Here is a 20792-nt window from a genome sequence, read left to right as displayed (position 1 = left end):
CGCCCCTCCCTTGTCCTCTTCTCCTCCTCCCCCCAGCCACGGGCGTGCACACCCCTTTCCTATCCCATACCTCTTAACTTCCACGGGGTGAGCGGCGACACCAACTTGCTGCCCACATCGGTGTCGGCTCTCCCTCTGTTGTTGTTTCATAGGTGCGGGACCCGGAAATGACATCAGAGGGAGAGCCAACACTGGCGGGAGCAGCAGGTTGGAGTTGCTGCGTGCACCAGCAAAGAGATAGATGTACAGTGTGGGGAGGGAACGACACGTGAAGGCGCTCACGGAGGGGAAGGAGTGGGGGGAGGGGGAAGAGGATGAGGGGTGCTAGTGCATTCAGCAAGACAGCGCCCAGGGCAGATTCCCCTCCCCCGCCCCCCGTTACTACTACTACTATTTATTATTTCTATAGTGCTGAAAGGCGTATGCAGCTCTGTACATTTTAACATGTCCCTGCTCAGAAGAGCTTACAATCTACTATGACACTGGCTTGCACCTAAAGTTTGGTGTACAACACTAGACTTACACAGTTGCCGTTATAGGACTGATGCCTAGCATGCATCATCCCAGTGCCTAATACCCTCAATGAGGGCAGTTTTCCAAGTCCTTCATGAATGGCTGGTTGCCCACGTGAATGCGCTGTTTGAAAAATGTCCCCTGGAGAGCAGGAGGGACTGGGCATCCCTCCTGCTGTCATCGATTTTTAAGGTATGGGGGTGGGCAGGGGGCATCTGGTTTCAGGATGCAGTGGGCAACCTTTCTGCTGATTTTTTAAAGAAAGGGTTTGAGGAAGGGGAGGGGAGCGGTTGATTAGCAGGGCATGGAGGGGGGCAGGAGGGTTGGTTCATGGTGGCAGGAGGGAGTGAGCATCTCTTCTGCCGATTTTAGAGAAGGCGAATATAGGACCGTATGGAAAACCATACGGTGAGCCATTTTGGGCATCGGGATCGCAAATACGATCGGTCGCTAAACAGTCAAATCGGTTTAGTGACGATCGTTAGATGATCAGACACTTTAGTGCATCTAGCCCTCAGTCACATAAAAAAGCAAAGGCTGTGCACCTTTGGTCAATTTTGACAAATATATCCATGTAGGGAAACAGAAAGTTTCAAGTTTCAAGTTTATTTCTGTTTTTGATTAATCGCCTATTTTAATTTCTAAGCGATGTACAAGTTACAATAATACAATAAAGAAACGTATTACAATAACAATGTTTTCCAGTTCTGACTAACATGAGTAATAGGAAGGCAGGTAAAACGTACAAGAAAGAACGTACAAAGCCAGCAATTTGGAAAGGGGGGGAGGGGGGCGCGTTTGTTCAGGAGTCTCATGTTAAACAGTTGACTGTGTCTTCTCATGTCATGTGATTCTCTGCATTTGTCAGTTTTGCAGTGTGCTTCCCTTAATGTCTCTTTTTTTCCCCCTTTTGTATTTCAGGAAAAAGACATTAATTCACTTTATGATGTGAAGGGACGGATGTATGTGTTTCCCAATGAAATCGCTCCTTCAGTGGTACGTTCCATTGCTCCAAAAGATGTACCTCCAAAAGCAGGCTCCTTTTCTTAGGGCCTCTTCTATGAAACTGCGCTAGCAGTTTTTAGTGCAGAGAGCCACGCTGATTGGCCTGCGCTGCTCCCGACGCTCATAGGAATTCTATGAGCGTTGGGAGCAGCGCGGGCCATTCAGCGCATCTATAAGCATGGCAAACGGTATGATATATAAGCATAGCATGGCCAACATAGTATTCTATATATAAGCATAGTATAGCAAATATACGTAACATGGCAAACAGTGATATATATACAAACATAGTATGGTAGATATATAAGGGTGGATAATCTAGTATGACATGACAGTATGATATGTAACATGGTAGACCCTAGTGGGTAGACAGTGTGGCAAATATAGTATGAAAGATACTATACTATACGCTGTAGAGTGTGTGAGAAAAGGTGACAGTATGACAAAATGTGGCCAAGCATTGTCCAACAAAACCATGGTGTGGGTGGGCATAGTATATAGTAGATAGTGTGGTGGGGTTTTGCAAAGTGGAGGCTCTCTATTTTGGCACATATGGTGGCTTTGTAGCAAGTTTATACAGAGACCTCTGGTCAGCAATTACTTCCGATTTATACAGGCTCAAGTTTTTTTGTTTGCGGTTTAATTCGATACCTTTTCTACCTGGGACCCCTGATGAAGGCGTGTTAACTGAAACACAGACCGTGTCGGGTCCCTTGGTTTGTTAAAAGGTGGTAACATTAACCGCATTCAATAATTGATGTAATAAACATAGTCTGCATCTTGTACGCTTGTCTGCGGCTTGGTAGGTCAGAGCATCATATGATGGGCAATATACCGTAGAGTGCGACAGTTCATGGTACGGTGGGCCAAGGTCATCAGCATTTGAGACTCGTGAAAGTGGAGGGTTTTAGGCGACATATCTAAACGGTATCTATCACAAAGATTTAAAACGCTTGCAGCTTGTTCAAAATACGGCCATTAAAATAATCTCGGGAGCAAAAAAATATGATCATGTTACCCCTTTGCTCCAAAAGGCCCACTGGTTACCAGTTTCACACAGGGTAACTTACAAAATCGCTCTTTTGGCATTTAAAACAATGCAGACCAACTCACCAGCTTTCATAGATAGACTTCTGATCCCATACGACCCCCCAAGAACTCTAAGATCCATCTCTCAATATAACCTTCATATTCCCTCTTTAAAAATCATTGGTACACAATAGCAATACAAAGAGGGACATATACTAAATTTATAAAAATATGGGGGCCATTGACAAAATACTGTAATGAATAAATAGTAGGATTTTTCTTCTTCTTTTCTTCTTTTAAGGATCTTTTTTATGACATACATAGAGGGGGGATAAGGAAAATAATTTCTACATAATATGTTATAATATATTATACAATATGTAATGTATGAATGAAAAGTAATAGAAGGGTGGGGGGAGGGAGAGGGGATAAAATTTATTTAGAACATAATGTATTAGATATAAAAATGATATTGAATATTCATTTAATTGTATTCTAACATGTTGTACACTTTCTGTAAAATTTGAAAATTAAAAATATTATATTAAAGTAATAAAAGGGTGGGGGGAGGGTGAGGGGGAAAATCAAATTTAGATATATAATGTATTAGATATAAAAGTGATAATATGTATTTATCAATTGTACTTTAATATTTTGTACACTTTATGTAAAATTTGAAAATAAAAAATAATGGGAAAAAAAAAAAAAAAAATCATTGGTACACGTCGCACCACTACGTTTTCTGTCACAGCCCCTACAATCTGGAACGCTCTGCCTTTGTATATAAAAATGGAAAAAAACCTAAAAACTTTTAAAAGCAATTTAAAGTGCTTTCTTTTTAACGACGCTTTTAATTGAACCACTTTTCCTCAACTATTAATTTTATACTGTTCCCCTGGTCCTAAGTGTTTTTCCCTTAAATGTTCCTCACTTTTCTATTACAAGTGTATTTCTTCCCACTTATCCTTATGTTTCTATGGCAAATAGGTCAACATTTACCCAGTTTGTACGGTCTGTATTCCTGTAGTTTACTATAGGAAAGTATGTTTAATCGTCATTTTTGTGAAATGTTAATACTTTTTACTCTGTACAACGCTTTGTAGTATCGAAAAGGCGTTTAATCAAAAATTGAATAAACTATAAACTATAATATACCCCTGTGTGATAGAAGGGGCAGCACTTTCCAAGAGCCGAGTCTAAAGAACCCCAACCAATTTGAAAAAATCCTTTTTTTAAAAAAATTCTTTATTCATCTTTAAAAAGTTCAATAAGTGCAGTATAAGATAAATCATTTTACACATAGGGCTCCTTTTACGAAGCCGCGTTAGCGGTTTAACGCACGTAATAGTATGCGCTAATTTGCCGGTCGCGCTAGCCGCTACTGCCTCCTCTTGAGCAGGCGGTAGTTTTTCAGCTAGCGCAGGGGTTAGCGTGCGCTAAAAAGTTGCATGCGATAAAGCCGCTGACGCGGCTTCGTAAAAGGAGCCCTTAATATTCTACCAAAGTCTAATTCACATCAAATATCCCTTCCTCCCACATACCCAACAATTGTCCTTAAAACATAAGAAAACATAAAATATCCCCCTCCCCCTCCCCCCCCGACTTGGACGTGTATGTTCATAGGGAAAAACCAATATTCATTCTTTACAATATTTTGTTAATGGCTCCCAAATATCCTTAAATTTCTTAAAATGCCCCTGCTGTATGATTATTACCCGCTCCATTTTAAAGATTTGGCATAAAGAATTCCACCAAAAATTACAATTCAGCCAGTTCCAATTTTTCCAGTTTTTCATAATATGCTGTATGGCAACCCCTGTCATAATGAGTAAAAGTTTTTATTATTAGAAGATATTTGGCTCTTCGCTCTCATTGATGTACCAAATAACATAATATCATATGAAAAATCCTTCTTTTTTTTTAAATTCTTTATTCATTTTAACACTCACAATAAGTGAAACAGTATATAACATCCATTTGGTCTTACATACATCACTTAATATTATACAAAACTCAATTTCAAATTCCATATCCCTTCCCTTCCCTATTCAATAACATTCGTCAACTCAAGACAAACATATAATAACCTCCCCCTCCCACCTTTGTTACTCTCAAAAGAAAACCAAGAAGTCCCCACCCCCCTCCCCCCTTCTTGGATGTGCATATTGAAGGGGAAAATTTTGATATTCAATCATTACAGTATTTTGTTAATGGCTCCCAAATATCCTGAAATTTCTTAATGCACCCCCTTTGAATGGCAATTACCCTTTCCATTTTAAATACGTGACATAGCGAATTCCACCAAAAGCTATAATTTAAGCGATCCCAATTTTTCATTATATGTTGTATGGCAACCCCTGTCATAATGAGTAATAGCTTATTATTATAAGATGAAATTTGACTTCTAGCTCTCATTGATGTGCCAAATAACACAGTGTCATAAGTTAAAAAAAAAAAATTTATTCATTTTTAACTGTCCCAGCAAATAAAAACATTTTAACTTAGATACAACACTTAATATTCTGCAATAATCCATTTTAAAAAGAATTATCACCCTCCCTCCCCTCCCTTCCATATCAAAAATATAACAGATATATCATATAATAAAATATTTCCTAACATTCCTTACAATTATAGAAAGACCAAACTCTATCCACCCCCTCCCTCCCATCTTGGACATGCACTGTTAAAGGAAAATTGGTATCTATTCATTACAATAATTTGTTAAAGGCTCCCAATCATCCTGAAATTAATTCAACTGGATTTTCTAACAAATCATTTATTTGACCCCAAATTGATTTCCAAAAAGCAAGTATCAATGGACAATGGACAATCCCTGAAAACTCGACTATTTAACAAATTCTAAATTCCTATACCCAACTCTTCCTCGCCATGACCCTTCCATCTCGCCCCCTAATTCCAAGGCCCGAAACTAATTATACTTTCCACCTTGAATCCCATGCACTGACATAAATATCTTTACTGTAACCCACTTGTATCCCATGTACTGACTAAATGTATCTTTATTGTAAACCGTTTCTATCCCATGTACTGTCAAATGTATCTTTATTGTAAACCGCTTTGATCTTCACGGTATAGTGGTATATAAGAAATAAATTATTATTATTATAGAATAGAAATATAAGCAGTTGTCACACTCAGGATCCTCCTAATTCTTAAATTAAAGCTGGAGATTAGCATACCTCTTAGTCTGGCAGCTCTTCTCATCAACTACATTTCTCTTCTAAATCTTCAGAGAACAGTGAAGGCTTTGTATGACTACAACGCCAGAAGAAGTGATGAACTGAATTTCTGCAGGGGGGCCCTGATTCATAACGTGAACAAGGAAGAAGGAGGCTGGTAAGGAGTTTCCCCAGGACTACAGGTGGGGGGGAGGGGAAGGTTGTGGAGTTTATTTGCCATGAAGTCAATTGAACGGTGGTTTTCTTTTCTGTGTTGATTTGAAATGCTTTCTTCCTTCACCTCTATGTTCTCTGGCACATATTACCTTGTTTAGGGTCACCAGATTTTACTTTAGTAAAATCTAGACCCCCTAGACCCGCCCAGTCCCCGCCCTGTTATGCCCCAGTCCTGCCCCCCGCTGCCTGCTCTCGTCAGGTAAAAGGGCATCCACGCATGCATGGATGCAATGCGATGACATCACACACGACATCCACACATTCACGGATGACCTCCTGCCCGACACAATTTCAAGGAAACTTTTCAAAACCTGGACAAAGTGCCAGGTTTTGAAAAGCTGTCCAGGCTTCCGGACATGTCCTCGAAAAGGAGGACATGTCCGTGGAAGTCCAGACATCTGGTAACCCTATCTCTGTTCTGACAGTGAGGCTTGGTCAGGGTTCATAGACAACCCCGCGAAAGACAAAGGCGCGCGCCGACAACTGAGCGCAAGACGGAGGCGCGCGCCGAAGAAAATTACAGTTTTTAGGGGCTCCGACGGGGGTTTTTGTTGGGGAGCCCCCCCCAGTTTACTTAATAGAGATCGCGCTGGCGTTGTGGGGGGTTTGGGGGGTTGTAACCCTCCACATTTTACTGTAAACTTAACTTTTCCCCTAAAAACAGGGAAAAAGTGAAGTTTTCAGTAAAATGTGGGGGGTTACAACCCCCAAACTCCCCACAACGCGGCTCGATCTCTATTAAGTAAAGTGGGGAGTTCCCCCCCACGCCCCCCCCGTCGGAGCCCTAAAAACAGTAATTTTCTGCGGCGCGCGCCTCTGCGCTGCGCTCAATTGTCTGCGCGCGCCTTTGTCCCGGTGCGCTTTTGACCTGACACCCTTGGTCAGTACTGAAGTTTACTGCTTTCTGAAGTGCTCTTTTGCCAAAAAGAATACAGACCTTTTTTTTTTTTTTTAAATCTTTATTGATTTTCAAACTTTGACAGTGCAATACAATTAATTAAACATAAAATACTGCATAAAACGCACTGATAACTATACAAATAATACATAAAACAATCAATTTCTCCCACCCTCCTCCCAATTATTAATACAATATGACATATGATGTGATTACAATATTATAATTAAGTAATTTTAATCCTCAAAATACATTTCCCTTCCCCACACACCCACCCTGGATGTGTAAGGAAATCTAGGAGAGATATATGACCCTTATTGCGAGGTAACAAATGTAGTCAATGGGCTCCACACTTTATTAAATGAGCTACTAAACCCCATACATTCCGCATTCATTCTCTCATATTTATATGTGGTACACGCATTTGCCCACCAAAATGTGTCATTTATTCTGTCGTGGCTCTTCCAGTTACGTGTGACCATTTTTTAATATTCCAAAGAAATCTGAAGATTTGCAAATTAGTAGACTTATTGTATTTTTGGCCTGCTGGTTTATTCAGACTTTGGGCTTTCAGCTCAGTTGAAAATGACTTCTGTTGGCCTGTGGTATCATTTGCAACTGGCTGAGGAACTACTCCCTATTTACGTAGGGTTACTAGACATCCAGTAAAATCCGGACATGTCCAGGTGCCCAGAGGGATTTCCAAAACCCAGCAGTTTGTCTGGGTTTTGGAAGTCCCCAAGCTCAGGGCCGGGTCTGGAGGCCCTCTACGCAAGCATGAACATCGACAGGATGATATCATATGCACACGCGCAATCATGTGATATCATCACATCAACGTCCCTCCAGACTCGGCCCCAAGTTCGGCTGAAGGGAACCATAGGTTTCTACGGGGGTGGGGTGTAATGGGGCAGAACTGGAAGCAGAATGGCGCGAGGCTGGGAGCGGGACAAGGTGGATTCAGGTGGGTTTTGGTTTTGTTTTGTTTTTAAATAACTAGATTCTTCAGTATCCATCACAACTTTCCAAGAAATAGCTGTTCAATTAGACGCCATGATTGAATTGCTGCGGTATTTCTCGGAAAGTTGAGATCAGTGCTTGCTCATAATAAAACAGCCTGTTAAAAGGCTCCTGATGAAGCTGGTCTTTCCAGTGAAACGGGTCATGTCATGTTTGGCTGAGAGCCTCTACACGAGATAAGTTCCTGATCTTATAATACAATATTATGTTGTGTTGACAATTAATTTTGCTAATAATGGCGCGCTAGCCGATTTAATGCGAGCTAAATGCTAACGCAGGGATCTCAAAGTCCCTCCTTGAGGGACGCAATCCAGTTGGCTTTTCAGGATTTCCCCAATGAATATGCATTGAAAGCAGTGCATGCACATAGATCTCAAGCATATTCATTGGGGAAATCCTGAAAACCCGACTGGATTGCGGCCCTCGAGGAGGGACTTTGAGACCCCTGTGCTAACGCGTCCATTATATTCTGTGGATGCGTTAGCGTTTAGCGCATGTTAAATCGGCTAGTAAAAGAGGGGGATGATGACCAAAATTATACTTTTGAACATTATACACTTTAAAAGTTTTGAATATTGAACTGAAGATAGTTCGAGAGGTTTTTCAGGGTCCGTGATTGAAATCTGGAACCAATACGTCTGAGTTCTTTTCAACACTGATGGGTCTGAGCAGGTTTCTGAGATCCTTTTCCTCTCTTTAAATAGATCACTTGCTGCGATTGTGTTGGGGTCTTGTTGGCATTGCAATTGATATATCCTTAGAAGCACAGGGAGGCATAACGAGTCAGATGGCAGAAAAAAGCCAATTGATCCATTCCATCCTCTTATGCACTATGTAAAATTTGTTGCGTCCATGGAACTTCCAACCCTTCTGGGGTCCGAAGCTCCTGGCTGGCCCCGTAAGGCAATCAGGTGTCCAGCAATAAACAGCCAGACCCCAACTGGCAGAGAAAATAACTTGTAAATTTACAAATATTTTGATGGGCGTGTCTCTCTCATTCAGGTGGAAAGGAGACTATGGAGATAAAATACAGTGCTATTTTCCTTCTAATTATGTAGAAGACATATGTACAGGTAGCCCTGAAGAATGTGGGAACCAGGTATGTAGCCCAGAGTACTATGGAAAGTGTGATCAATGGAGCTGAGGGGGGGGGGGGGGCTGGATTTCACCGCTCTTTAAAAAATTTTTTTTTTTTACAAATTTTGTAATGATTAGACACCTTTTTGCATAAAAGTATTATAGGTATGGAAAGGGAAGATATATAATTATAATGGTGACAGGTCAAAAGCGCGCACCGACAAAGGCGCGCCGAGACAACTGAGCGCAAAGCGGAAGCCCGCGCCAAAGAAAAACAGTGTTTTAAGGGGCTCCGACGGGGGGTGTGGGTGGGTAACCCCCCGACTTTACTGAATACAGATCGCGCCGGCTTTGTGGGGGGTTGTAATCCCCCACATTATACTGAAAACTTCACTTTTTCCCTAAAAAACAGGGAAAAAGTGAAGTTTCCAGTATAATGAGGGGGGTTACAACCCCCCAAACCCCACACAATGCCGCACAACGCCGGCACGATCTGTATTCAGTAAAGTGAGGGGGGGTTTACCCATCCACACCCCCCCCCCGTCGGAGCCCCTTAAAACACTGTTTTTCTTCGGGGCGGGCTTCCGCCTTGCGCTCAGTTGTCTCGGCGCGCCTTTGTCGGCGTGCACTTTTGACTATGAACCATTATAATATTGTTTTTTTCAGTATCTTTGAATATAATATTGTATAATTTGCTTGAATTATTTTGTTTGAGGAAAGGGAGGGTGGGAGGGGGGTTTAAATTTATGTATTTATGATGATAATAGGAAAGTCAAGTGATTTATATGATTCAATTGTTATGCTATTGTATACTTGTTGTGAGATGAAAAAATGAATAAAGATTTGGAAAAAAAAATTTTTTTTAGAAATTTTACAATATTGCAAGCATAACACTTGTTAAAGAAAATAGTTGAACATTTCCAAGGAACTATATAATCAACTTAACAAACAACAAACCTCTATATTAACCTCAATTTTAGGAAATATAGGAGAGAAAAGCAAGATTAGAGAAAATTTTGGAGGGCTCAAGGAAATTATAAGGAGACAAACAAAGGGCTCTTTTTAGAAAGGTGCGCTAGGGCCTTACACGCCCAATAGCGCGCATTAAATTCCCAAGCACGCTAGCCACTACTGCCTCCTTTTTAGGAGGCGGTAGATTTTCGGCTACAGCGCGCGGTAATTTTGTGCACTGAAAACCCTAGTGCGCCTTCGTAAAAGGAGCTCAAAATTTTAATCGGACTTAGGTTGCTGAGCAAGATGAGTTCTTTAGGATTGGGCGACACGTTGACGAAATGGGTTGGGAACTGGCTTGGAGGTAGGCTTCAGAGGGTAGTGGTGAACGGCACCCCCTCCGAAATGACGGAGGTAATCAGTGGAGTGCCGCAGGGCTCGGTCCTGGGCCCGATCCTATTCAACATCTTTATAAGAGACTTGGCAGAAGGGCTGCGAGGTAAAATAACATTATTCGCCGATGACGCCAAACTAAGCAATGTAGTGGGCAAAAGCACAACAGACATAAATTCTATGCCCGACAACATGATGCACGACCGACTCCTACTGGAGCGCTGGTGTAGGTCCTGGCAACTCAGCTTCAATGCCAAAAAATGCAAAGTCATGCACCTGGGCAGCCAAAATCCATGCAAGACTTACACCCTTAATGGCGAGATCCTAACAAGAACTGAAGCAGAACGAGACTTAAGGGTAATCGTCAGTGAGAACATGAAGACTGCCAATCAAGTGGAGCAACCTTCATCCAAGGCAAGGCAAATAATAGGTTGCATACGCAGGAGTTTCGTTAACCGTAAGCCTGAAGTCATTATGCCATTGTATAGATCCATGGTGAGGCCCCACCTGGAATAATGTGTGCAATTCTGGAGGCTGCATTATCGTAAGGATGTGCTGAGACTGGAGTCGGTCCAGAGAATGGCCACCTGGATGGTCTTGGGACTCAAGGATCTCCCGTACGAGGAACGGCTGGATAAGTTGCAGCTGTACTCACTCAAGGAACGCAGAGAGAGGGGTGACATGATCGAGACATTCAAGTATCTCACGGGCCGCATCGAGGTGGAAGAAGATATCTTCTTTTTCAAGGGTCCCGCGGCAACAAGGGGGCATCCGTGGAAAATCAGGGGTGGGAAACTGCACGGGGACACCAGGAAATTCTTTTTCACTGAAAGGGTGGTTGATCGCTGGAATAGTCTTCCACTTCAGGTTATTGAGGCCAGCAGCGTGGCCTGATTTTAAGGCCAAATGGGATAGACACGTGGGATCTATTCACAGAGAAAGGTAGGGGAGGGTCATTGGGGTGGGCAGACTAGATGGGCCGTGGCCCTTATCTGCTGTCTATTTCTATGTTTCTATAGGCAGGAGTTCACTTTTCTCCCACGACTTTTGAATTACCATTTGAAGGAGTGGATATTGCTATAGGAACTGGAGGTTGCCTTGATTCCAGGAAGTTCTTTAAATGTAATGTAATGTAATGTAATTTATTTCTTATTTACCGCTAATCCGTTAGGTTCTAAGCAGTTTACAGAAAATATACATTAAAATTATAAGTAAGAAAGGTACTTAGAAATTCCCTTACTGTCCCGAAGGCTCACAATCTAACTAAAGTACCTGGAGAGTAATAAAGAAATGAAAAATAGAGATAGAGGAAAAAATAAGAAAATAAACATTCTAACAAGACTGAATTGATCTAAGTACTTTGGAAGGTAGAAGAGAGGAGAGAAAGGAATAAATGCAGAAGGAGGAACCGTTGAACAACAGAATTCTGGAGAAATTTAAATGATAAAAATAGAACAAAACAAAACAAGTGGTAAACCAATGAATAAGATTAAAAATAATTCATAAACTGGAAAGAAAAAGAAAACATTGTCTTCAATCCATGGTTTCAGCGTCAGTGATGAAGTAGAGCAAGCAAGTCTTGGAGGAGTGACCACGCTCCCAGAAAAAGGGCCTCCCCAGGGAAGAGGCCTGGCCGACAGCCCCAGGATGCCCATGTCTCCTCCCCCGCGATGGTCTCCTCCATGCACTCCTCCCCACAACACACCTTAACGGTACATTTACATGGAAATTGCAGAAAAAAAAGGTCCCTTTGAGGGCCAATACCTGAGATTTTAAAGCTAAAAAAAAGCTTTCCTTCTCAGTGGTGTGGTTCTACAAAGGTCAGAAAAAATCATCAAAGCTCTTACGTGTAATTACCAGACGTCCAGGTTTCCCCGGACATGTCTGGGGGGGTCCGGTCAGCTTTTCAGAACCCAGCACTTTAATCCGGGCTTGAAAAGCTTTGAAGAAATCAGTGTCGGGCATGCGTGGACGTCCTGCCCAACAAGAGCAGGCAGCGGGGGGGGCAGGGGTTGGGGTGTTACAGGGCGGGGATGGGTGGAACTGGGTGGGCCTGGGGGGCGGGCCTAGGAGGTCTGGATTTCCCGATTGGAAAATCTGGCAGCCCTACTTATGTGCACCATAGAAAAAGTGCCTGAGCAAAGAAACAGCACAAAATAATTTAACCTGTGCAAATATCCTGCTTTTATCTCATTCTTGTTCATCGATTGTACAATTGTTCAGTAATTAAAGTGACCTTGATCAGCAATATCTATATGTCAAGTTTCTCTTCCTGTCAAGTGAAACAAGGGTAAATGACTCTTCCTTTAAAAGGGTTACTTTTGTGTTCTTGATCCTGTAGCTTTAGTTAGCCAGAGAGGCCTAAGATGTGAAAAGGCCAGGAAAACAAATTACCCTCCTGTGTCTTGATGAGGTCTCAAGAACAGGATTGGGTTACACTAGGGCTGTCCAACCTTTTGGCTTCCCTGGGCCGCAATGGCCAAAAAAAATGATTCTAGGGCCGCACAAATGCGCAAAAGCTGAAGCAAGACAGAAGAGGGAGCCGGCAAGTTCGGTAAACACCCGGGGGCACCAGAGGAAAACACTGCATCGCCCTCGACCGGGGCCGCACAAAATACTTCATGTCGCCACATGCGGCCCTCAGGCCACAGGTTGGACACCCCTGGGTTACACAATCAAGATTTTTCTGCATGGAAGTGCATAGACAGGCCTCCAGTGGATCCGAAGCTCCAGCTATTCAGTAGCAGCTTAGGATCAGTCATATATTCTCCATAATTAGGGTTACCAGACATCTGGATTTAACTTGTCCTCCTTTTCGAGGACATGTCCAGGGGGGTTCATAGACAACCCCGCAAAAGACAAAGGCGCGCGCCGACAACTGAGCGCAAGACGGAGGCGCGCGCCAAAGAAAATTACAGTTTTTAGGGGCTCCGACGGGGGGGTTTGTTGGGGAGCCCCCCCCAGTTTACACCCCCACCCCCTAGCCCTGCCCCAGCTCCACCCCTCACTGCCTGCTCTCATCAGTGAGGCTTAATAGAGATCGCGCCGGCGTTGTGGGGGGGTTTGGGGGGTTGTAACCCTTCACATTTTACTGTAAACTTAACTTTTTCCCTAAAAACAGGGAAAAAGTGAAGTTTTCAGTAAAATGTGGGGGGTTACAACCCCACAACGCCCCCCACAACGCCCCCACAACGTGGCGCGATCTCTATTAAGCCTCACTGATGAGAGCAGGCAGTGAGGGGTGGAGCTGGGGCAGGGCTAGGGGGCGGGGATGGGTGGAACTGGGCAGGCCTGGGGGGCGGATCTAGGGGGGGGGGGTCCAGATTTTACTAGAGTAAAATTTGGCAACCCTATCCATAATACCCAATTCCTGAACTTGGTTTCTGCTTATAAACTGGTGAAGGGTTGGGAATGCCATGGGGACATCATTTTGCAGCCTTTGGGTGGAGGAAAAGGGGTGGGAGAAGAAGAGAGCTCAGTGGGAATACCTAGCGGCCATATTTCAGAAAGAGTCATGGTCTCTGGTTATGGCCAAAGAGTGCAGCAGCTTTGATAGCTGGGCTAGATAGAAGGCAGACAGGGAATGAATGGAGTGAACATGGCTAGCCTCCTTCTATGTGAAGGACCTGGGTGTGATTTCCAAGCCAGGCTTCTCTTCTCTGGACTGGTTGGGGCTGGCAGAGCTGCAAGAAACAGGAATGGAAGGGGAGCCAGGATGGTAGGGAGCAATGGCATACCAAGGGGGGAGCGGAGGAGGGCGGACCACCCCAGGTGCACGCCCTAGGGGGTGCACAGCCAGCCGGGTCCTGAACCTCCTGGGACCTACACTTCAGCGCGGCTGCTGGTCCACGCCCGTGGCCAAGAAAAAGGCTAAGAAGCCGACGGGAGTGGCGAAAGAGTCCTTTAAGGAACACCCTCCCGATCTGGCTGTATCCCGCACCCTTCATGACGCCACCTGACAGCATTCTCAGCTATTGGTTGACCTTGCCTGGGCGCTGCGACTGATTGAGGCATCTGGGTTTTACTTCCCTTGAAAGCAATGGAAGTAAAACCTGGATACCTCAATCCATCCTCCTTTTTCTGGAGCCATATGGTAACCCTACGTCTCACCACCAACTGCTCAGCTCTATAATCCTTCCCTGTCCCTCAGAGATCTACTGTGCTTGTTCCATTCCCTCTTGAATTCAGATGTCTTCATCTCTACCACCTCCTCTGTGAAGCCATTCATGTACCCACCACTGTTCCCCGTATGCTAAGCAGGAATCCTCTACCTACCAGTGGGGGTGCTATTTCACTATCATATTTTCAATAATGCGAGACAAGCAAGCTCTGCAGAACTCCAGGGAATTTGCCTGTTCTTAGTGATTGGAGGTACAATATTGAAGCGCTGCCCCCTGCTGGCAGCATTGCATTTGGAGGACTCCCACTCAGCTTAGAGGGAACAGTGGTACCCACCACTCTTTCTGTAAATAAATATTTCCTTACCCTGTGGCTTCAGTCCAGAGTCTTTTCACTGAAAGAGGTCCGCTGCCTTTACCTTTATACCTGGGAGGTATTTAAATGTTTCTACTATTTCTTGCTATCCAGCTTTTCCTCCAGGGTATACATGGTTAGAAAGTCTTTATGATCCAGACTGTTGACCATTTTAGTAGCCTCTGTCTATATCAACTCCATCCAGTTTACATTCTTCAGAACTTGGCATTTCCAGAACTGCGCACACTACTCCACATGAGTCTCACTAGAGCACCTCTTGCTCTTGATGGCCATTCTTCTCCATGTGCACTCAAACATCCTTGCTTTCACCATAGACCTTGAACTATGGTACATTATCTGTTCTTTTTCCTTCTGCTGTTTAGGAATTTGGCAGTGGTTGTAGGAAAGGCTTTGCCTAAACAGGAAAAACACATCCATAAGAACATAAGAATTACCGCTGCTGGGTCAGACCAGTGGTCCATCATGCCCAGCAGTCCGCTCCTGTGGCGGCCCTTAGGTAAAGAACCAGAGCCCTAACTGAGACTAGCCTTACCTGCTTACGTTCTGGTCTAGCAGGAACTTGTCTAACTTTGTCTTGAATCCCTAGAGGGTTTTTTCCCCTATAACAGCCTCAGGAAGAGCATTCCAGCTTTCCACCACTCTGGGTGAAAAAGAACTTCCTTACGTTTGTACGGAATCTATCCCCTTTTAACTTAGAGAGTGCCCTCTCATTCTCCCTACGTTGGAGAGGGTGAACACCTGTCCTTATCTACTAAGTCTATTCCCTACATTATCTTGAATGTTTCAATCATGTCCCCTCGCAGTCTCCTCTTTTCAAGGGAGAAGAGGCCTAGTTTCTCTAATCTCTCACTGTACGGCAACTCCTCCAGCCCCTTAACAATTTTAGTCGCTCTTCTCTGGACCCTTTCGAGTAGTACCGTGTCCTTCTTCAAGTATGGTGACCAGTGCTGGACGCAGTATTCCAGGTGGGGTCGCACCATGGCCCGGTACAGCGGCATGATAACCTTCTCCGATCTGTGTGTGATCCCCTTCTTAATCATTCCAAGCATTCTGTTCACCCTTTTTGCCGCTGCCCAGACCAAGGAGAACTCATGCACACTTTACCCACCTCCCCAATCAAAGGTATACAAAGCAAAAAAAATGTACGACGGACTATTAGCCACCAGAGCAGCGAAACTAGACCGCCACCTCTCCAATCTGCTGACTATGACGCCCAACTACAAAACATTCAGGAAAGAACTTAAAACCCTTCTATTCAAGAGATTTGTCAAATGATCTAACTAAACCTGATCGACCCTCCACAGATCCCGATGCATACTACATCTATTAACCATGGAAATGCCCAGGCCAACTCTTGTTGTAAACCGCCTAGAACTGAAAGGTATTGGCGGGATAGAAGACACCAATGTAATGTAATGATGTGCCCTCATATCAAATGCATAACCTTGAGCGGGGTACGGTTGACTCTTTAATCTTTGAGAATGAAAACGCAGCTTCATTAGGTGTTCCTGCCAATCAAATGGCAGCCTAGATCACTGTCAAAACAATTAATATTTTTGCTAAAAAATGATTGTAAATTTTTAAGAGTTAGCCTAATGAAAAGGGATAATCTGGAATGTAAAATGATAAATGATAACAAATGGACTCATCTGTTTATACTTATAATAATAATAATAATAACAGCTTATATACCGCAGTACCGTGAAGTTCTATGCGGTTTACAAAAGATTAAGTAAAGATACAAATTGACTTACTTTTAAGAGGGTAGAAGAAAGAGAGTAATAGGACATGAAATTCATTGTTAAGGAGAAAGTGATCAATAGGACAAGTTAATCGCTATTGAGGGGAGAGAAAGAGTGGATCAGCTGTCTAGATGCTTTAGGAAAAGGTGTGCTTTTAGACGTTTCCTAAATTCCTCATAGGTAGTGGGAGAAAGTAATTGATTTAGTTCTTTACCCCATGATGCTGCTTGGTGTGCGAGAAGGTGTTCATGGTGTTTTTTCAGTATGCAACCTTTCACTGGGGGTGGAAACGAAGTTGGAATGTGAGCTTCTCTTGTACAGCTAGGGTCGTTTTTCAGCTTTTAATGCCATCAACCTTGTTTCCAAATTTATTAATTGCTTCCCAGGTGCAGTGGGGAGTATATTACATTACATTACATTACATTACGGATTTCTATTCCGCCTATACCTTGCAGTTCAAGGCGGATTACAAAAGAATTGACTGGACATTTCCAGAGATGTAAACATTTCAGAGGAGATTACTGGACATTTTCCAGTGAGGATGCAAAATTTTTTTTTTTTTTTTTTTTGGATAACTGGAATTTTATGACTTAGCATATGTTTTGCTGGGGTTTTTTTTTCGCAATTTGAACCAAACTTGTTTTTCTTGTGCAGATTATTGAAGGCAGTCCTCTGGGGTCCCTGTGCAGGGGGATACTAGACCTCAGTGAATATAATGTTGGTAAGTACAGTGATCACGTGCCCTGTGTCGCCTCTGTTCTCAGTGCTTGGCACGAGGATGGGCAGGTTGACAGATTATTACTTGTTCATGCGATTATGGACTGAGAAGCAACTTGTAAAGGATTAAATGAGAACATGAGATTGGGCGGTGTTTAACCACGTTGGTTTTTTTTTTTCATATTCCTATAGTGAAAAAGCAGCAAGAGAAGAATGAAAAACGCTTTGTCTTTACCCTGGAGCCCAAGAATCAAGAGGACCACGAAGTGCAATTTGCAACTGACTCAGTGGAGGACCTGTTCGCCTGGTACCAAAATATTTGGGAAATTGGGAGAAAGTCTGAAGTGGAGGTACCAGTAAAACCATAAACATTTCTGCTTTTTTAAAAAAATATTCTTTATTCATTTTTTTTTTTTTTTTTTTAATTCTTTATTCATTTTCAAAATTACATTAAGTGTAAAATATATTCATTCACAGTAACAATAAATACATCACTTATAAACAATCATTGGTACATTATATAAATTTTTATCCCTTCCCCTTTCCCATCCCTCCCAATCATATATTCCATTATTATATAATATATGTAATAATAAAATACCCCCCTCCCTACATCCTGAACTGATAAATAAAAAGGAAATAATTTTACTTAATCCTTACAATATTTTGTTAATGGTTTCCACACATCCTGAAATTTCTTAAAGTATCCCCTTTGTAAAGCAATAAATCTTTCCATTTTATAGATATGGCATAAAGAATTCCACCAAAAGTTATAATTTAATCTCCTCCAATCCTTCCAATTATATGTAATTTGCTGAATGGCAACCCCCCCGGTCATTATAAGTAATAATTTATTGTTGTTAGCAGAAATCTGACTTTTTGCTCTCATTTCCATACCAAATATCACAGTATTTATTCATTTCTAAAAGCTTACAATAAGTGTAACAGCATATATAACATTTTAAATTCAGATACAACACTTAAGGGCAAATTCTATAAGAAGCGCCCAAAAGGTAGGCGCCTACTTAGGCCCTGTTCAGCGCGATTCAAGTAAAATTGGGTGCTGTTTAGTGAATCCTGCTGAGCGGCACCTATTTGGGCAGCTAGTTTGGAGGCGCCCAAGAAATAGGCCAGCTCTAGACACAACTAAAAGTTAGGCGCTTAAGCGCATGTGAGCGCTTAAGCACGCTTAAGAGCAGCGATTCTGTAAGAAGGCGCCTAACACGTAACCACGCCCACGCCTAACATGCAAAGTGCCTTTTTTTGTGTGAAGGCTGCCTAAATTTTTAGAGGCGCCTTGTTACAGAATCGGGCACCTATGTTTCAATCAGTGCTGATTAAAAAGCCTAATTGAGCTTGTTATTCAATTTAGATTGGCGCCTCCGAAATAGGTATCTAACTTTAGGCCCTGGTTACAGAATTTGAGCCTTAATATTCTGTTAAAATCCATATCAGAATTTATCTCCCCCCTCCCCCTAATCAATAACAGTCTTTAAATTTAAAAAAACCCCATATAATAATCCCCATTCCTTTATACCTTACTTTAATAATCAGACCAAAATACCCTTCCCCCCACTCCCCACCTTGGACATGCATACTTAAGGGAAAAAATCATATTCATTTCATTACAATATTTTGTTAATGGCCCCCAAATATCTTGAAATTTTCTAAAATTCCCCTGCTGCGTGGCTATTGTCCTTTCCATTTTATATGTGCGACATAAAGAGTTCCCAAAGATAAGAAAAAAATCCCTGAAGGGTATATACCACAGAAAAATACTATAATATCAGAGCAATGTACTCAAATTACAAAGTTAGAAATATTGTACATATTTATTAAATTTAAAATTTGCAAAAGTATCACAAATTTTTCATGGAGTAACATACATAAAACACCATATAAACACTACAAACAAACCAAGCAAACCAGACAAAATATAACATATAACAGGCACTATCAAACCAAGCTGGTAAAAGCCACACAAAAGATCATACAATGATATATAAATGTAGCTGTGTTCAAAAATTCATAAATCACTTAGCTTAAGTTCAAAGTCTTCCCGGATCAATGTCCACGAGGAATAAAGCAAGCAAGCTGATTGTGGGCCATCCAGAAAGGAAAAAGTCAAAAGACCAATATCCCAAACAGATTAGAGTTCAAATCCAACCTTCATACCACAAAGTGCAGGTGCAAGTGCAAACGTGCTGTCAGTAAACAGTATGATAAGTTGAATAATCCAAAAAGTCTCAAACCAAGAGGACAGAGGGCATTTTCAAAATCTTCGCAAGCAGAGATGAAATGCCATAAAGGGCAACCAATCTTCTAACATTTCCTCACACTTCCTCAACACAGGCCGTGTTTCGATGAAATCTTTGTAGGAAGCGGAAACCCGAGGTACAATTATACGATGGGAGGGATATTATTGAATGAGAGTAACCAAGAAAGGGACTTGGGGGTAATGGTGGACATGACTATGAAGCCGACGGCACAGTGCGCAGCGGCCGCTAAGAAAGCAAATAGAATGCTAGGCATAATCAAGAAGGGTATTACAACAAGGACGAAAGAAGCTATCCTGCCATTGTATCGGGCGATGGTGCGCCTGCATCTGGAATACTGCGTCCAATATTGGTCGCCGTACCTTAAGAAGGATATGGCGTTACTCGAGAGGGTTCAGAGGAGAGCGACACGTTTGATAAAAGGGATGGAAAACCTCTCATACGCTGAGAGATTGGAGAAACCGGGTCTCTTTTCCCTGGAGAAGAGGAGACTTAGAGGGGATATAATAGAGACTTACAAGATCATGAAAGGCATAGAGAGAGTAGAGAGGGACAGATTCTTCAAACTTTCGAAAAATAAAAGAACAAGAGGACACTCGGAAAAGTTGAAAGGGGACAGATTCAAAACGAATGCTAGGAAGTTCTTCTTTACCCAACGAGTGGTGGACACCTGGAATGCGCTTCCAGAGGGCGTAATAGGGCAGAGTGCAGTACAGGGGTTTAAGAAAGGATTGGACAATTTCCTGCTGGAAAAGGGGTTAGAGGGGTATAAATAGAGGATTACTGCACAGGTCCTGGACCTGTTGGGCCGCCGTGTGAGCGGACTGCTGGGCGTGATGGACCTCAGGTCTGACCCAGCGGAGGCATTGCTTATGTTCTTATGTTGTCAAGAGGAAGAGAACAACAGACAGGGAGCCAAAACCAAATGCAAAGCACAACGCTGAGTACACAGCTGCCACAGCAAGAAACTGTAATTAAGGCTCTTCCAGTTTTTCCAATTATTCGTAATTTATTAAAGGCAGTTTATCACAACTAGCAAAAGAAACAACAGGGGAAAAAAATACATCACAGTTGTGCATCACAGGCTGCATGCCCACCCTGATGTTTTGCCAAGTTATGATGGTTGCCCTACAGCAGTGTCTCTCAGACTGTGTGCCACCAGAGATTCCAGAATTTTCCTTTATTTTTAAGAATTCCCTTCATAAGTATACACGAGAATAGTTAACATGTACATTGCGTACTCAAGATTCTGTCAATG

At 42.6% G+C, this 20792-nt stretch overlaps 1 protein-coding gene across 6 annotated transcripts in view; it reads left to right on the top strand.

The window, feature by feature from the left end:
• Positions 1-20792, top strand: part of PLCG2 (phospholipase C gamma 2) — a 210632-nt gene that overhangs the window by 153308 nt on the left and 36532 nt on the right. For all 6 annotated transcript variants that reach the window (XM_033941197.1, XM_033941196.1, XM_033941199.1 and 3 more), the window contains 5 exons: positions 1435-1509; positions 5804-5907; positions 8887-8983; positions 17196-17262; positions 17451-17608. In XM_033941197.1, coding sequence (XP_033797088.1) covers positions 1435-1509; positions 5804-5907; positions 8887-8983; positions 17196-17262; positions 17451-17608 — 501 coding nt within the window. The remainder of the gene's footprint in view (positions 1-1434; positions 1510-5803; positions 5908-8886; positions 8984-17195; positions 17263-17450; positions 17609-20792) is intronic.

This window comes from Geotrypetes seraphini, chromosome 4, assembly GCF_902459505.1.
Source record: "Geotrypetes seraphini chromosome 4, aGeoSer1.1, whole genome shotgun sequence".
NCBI classification, from domain to species: Eukaryota; Metazoa; Chordata; class Amphibia; order Gymnophiona; family Dermophiidae; genus Geotrypetes; species Geotrypetes seraphini.
Note: the sequence above shows the minus strand (reverse complement) of the source record. Positions and strands in the feature narration are given on the sequence as shown.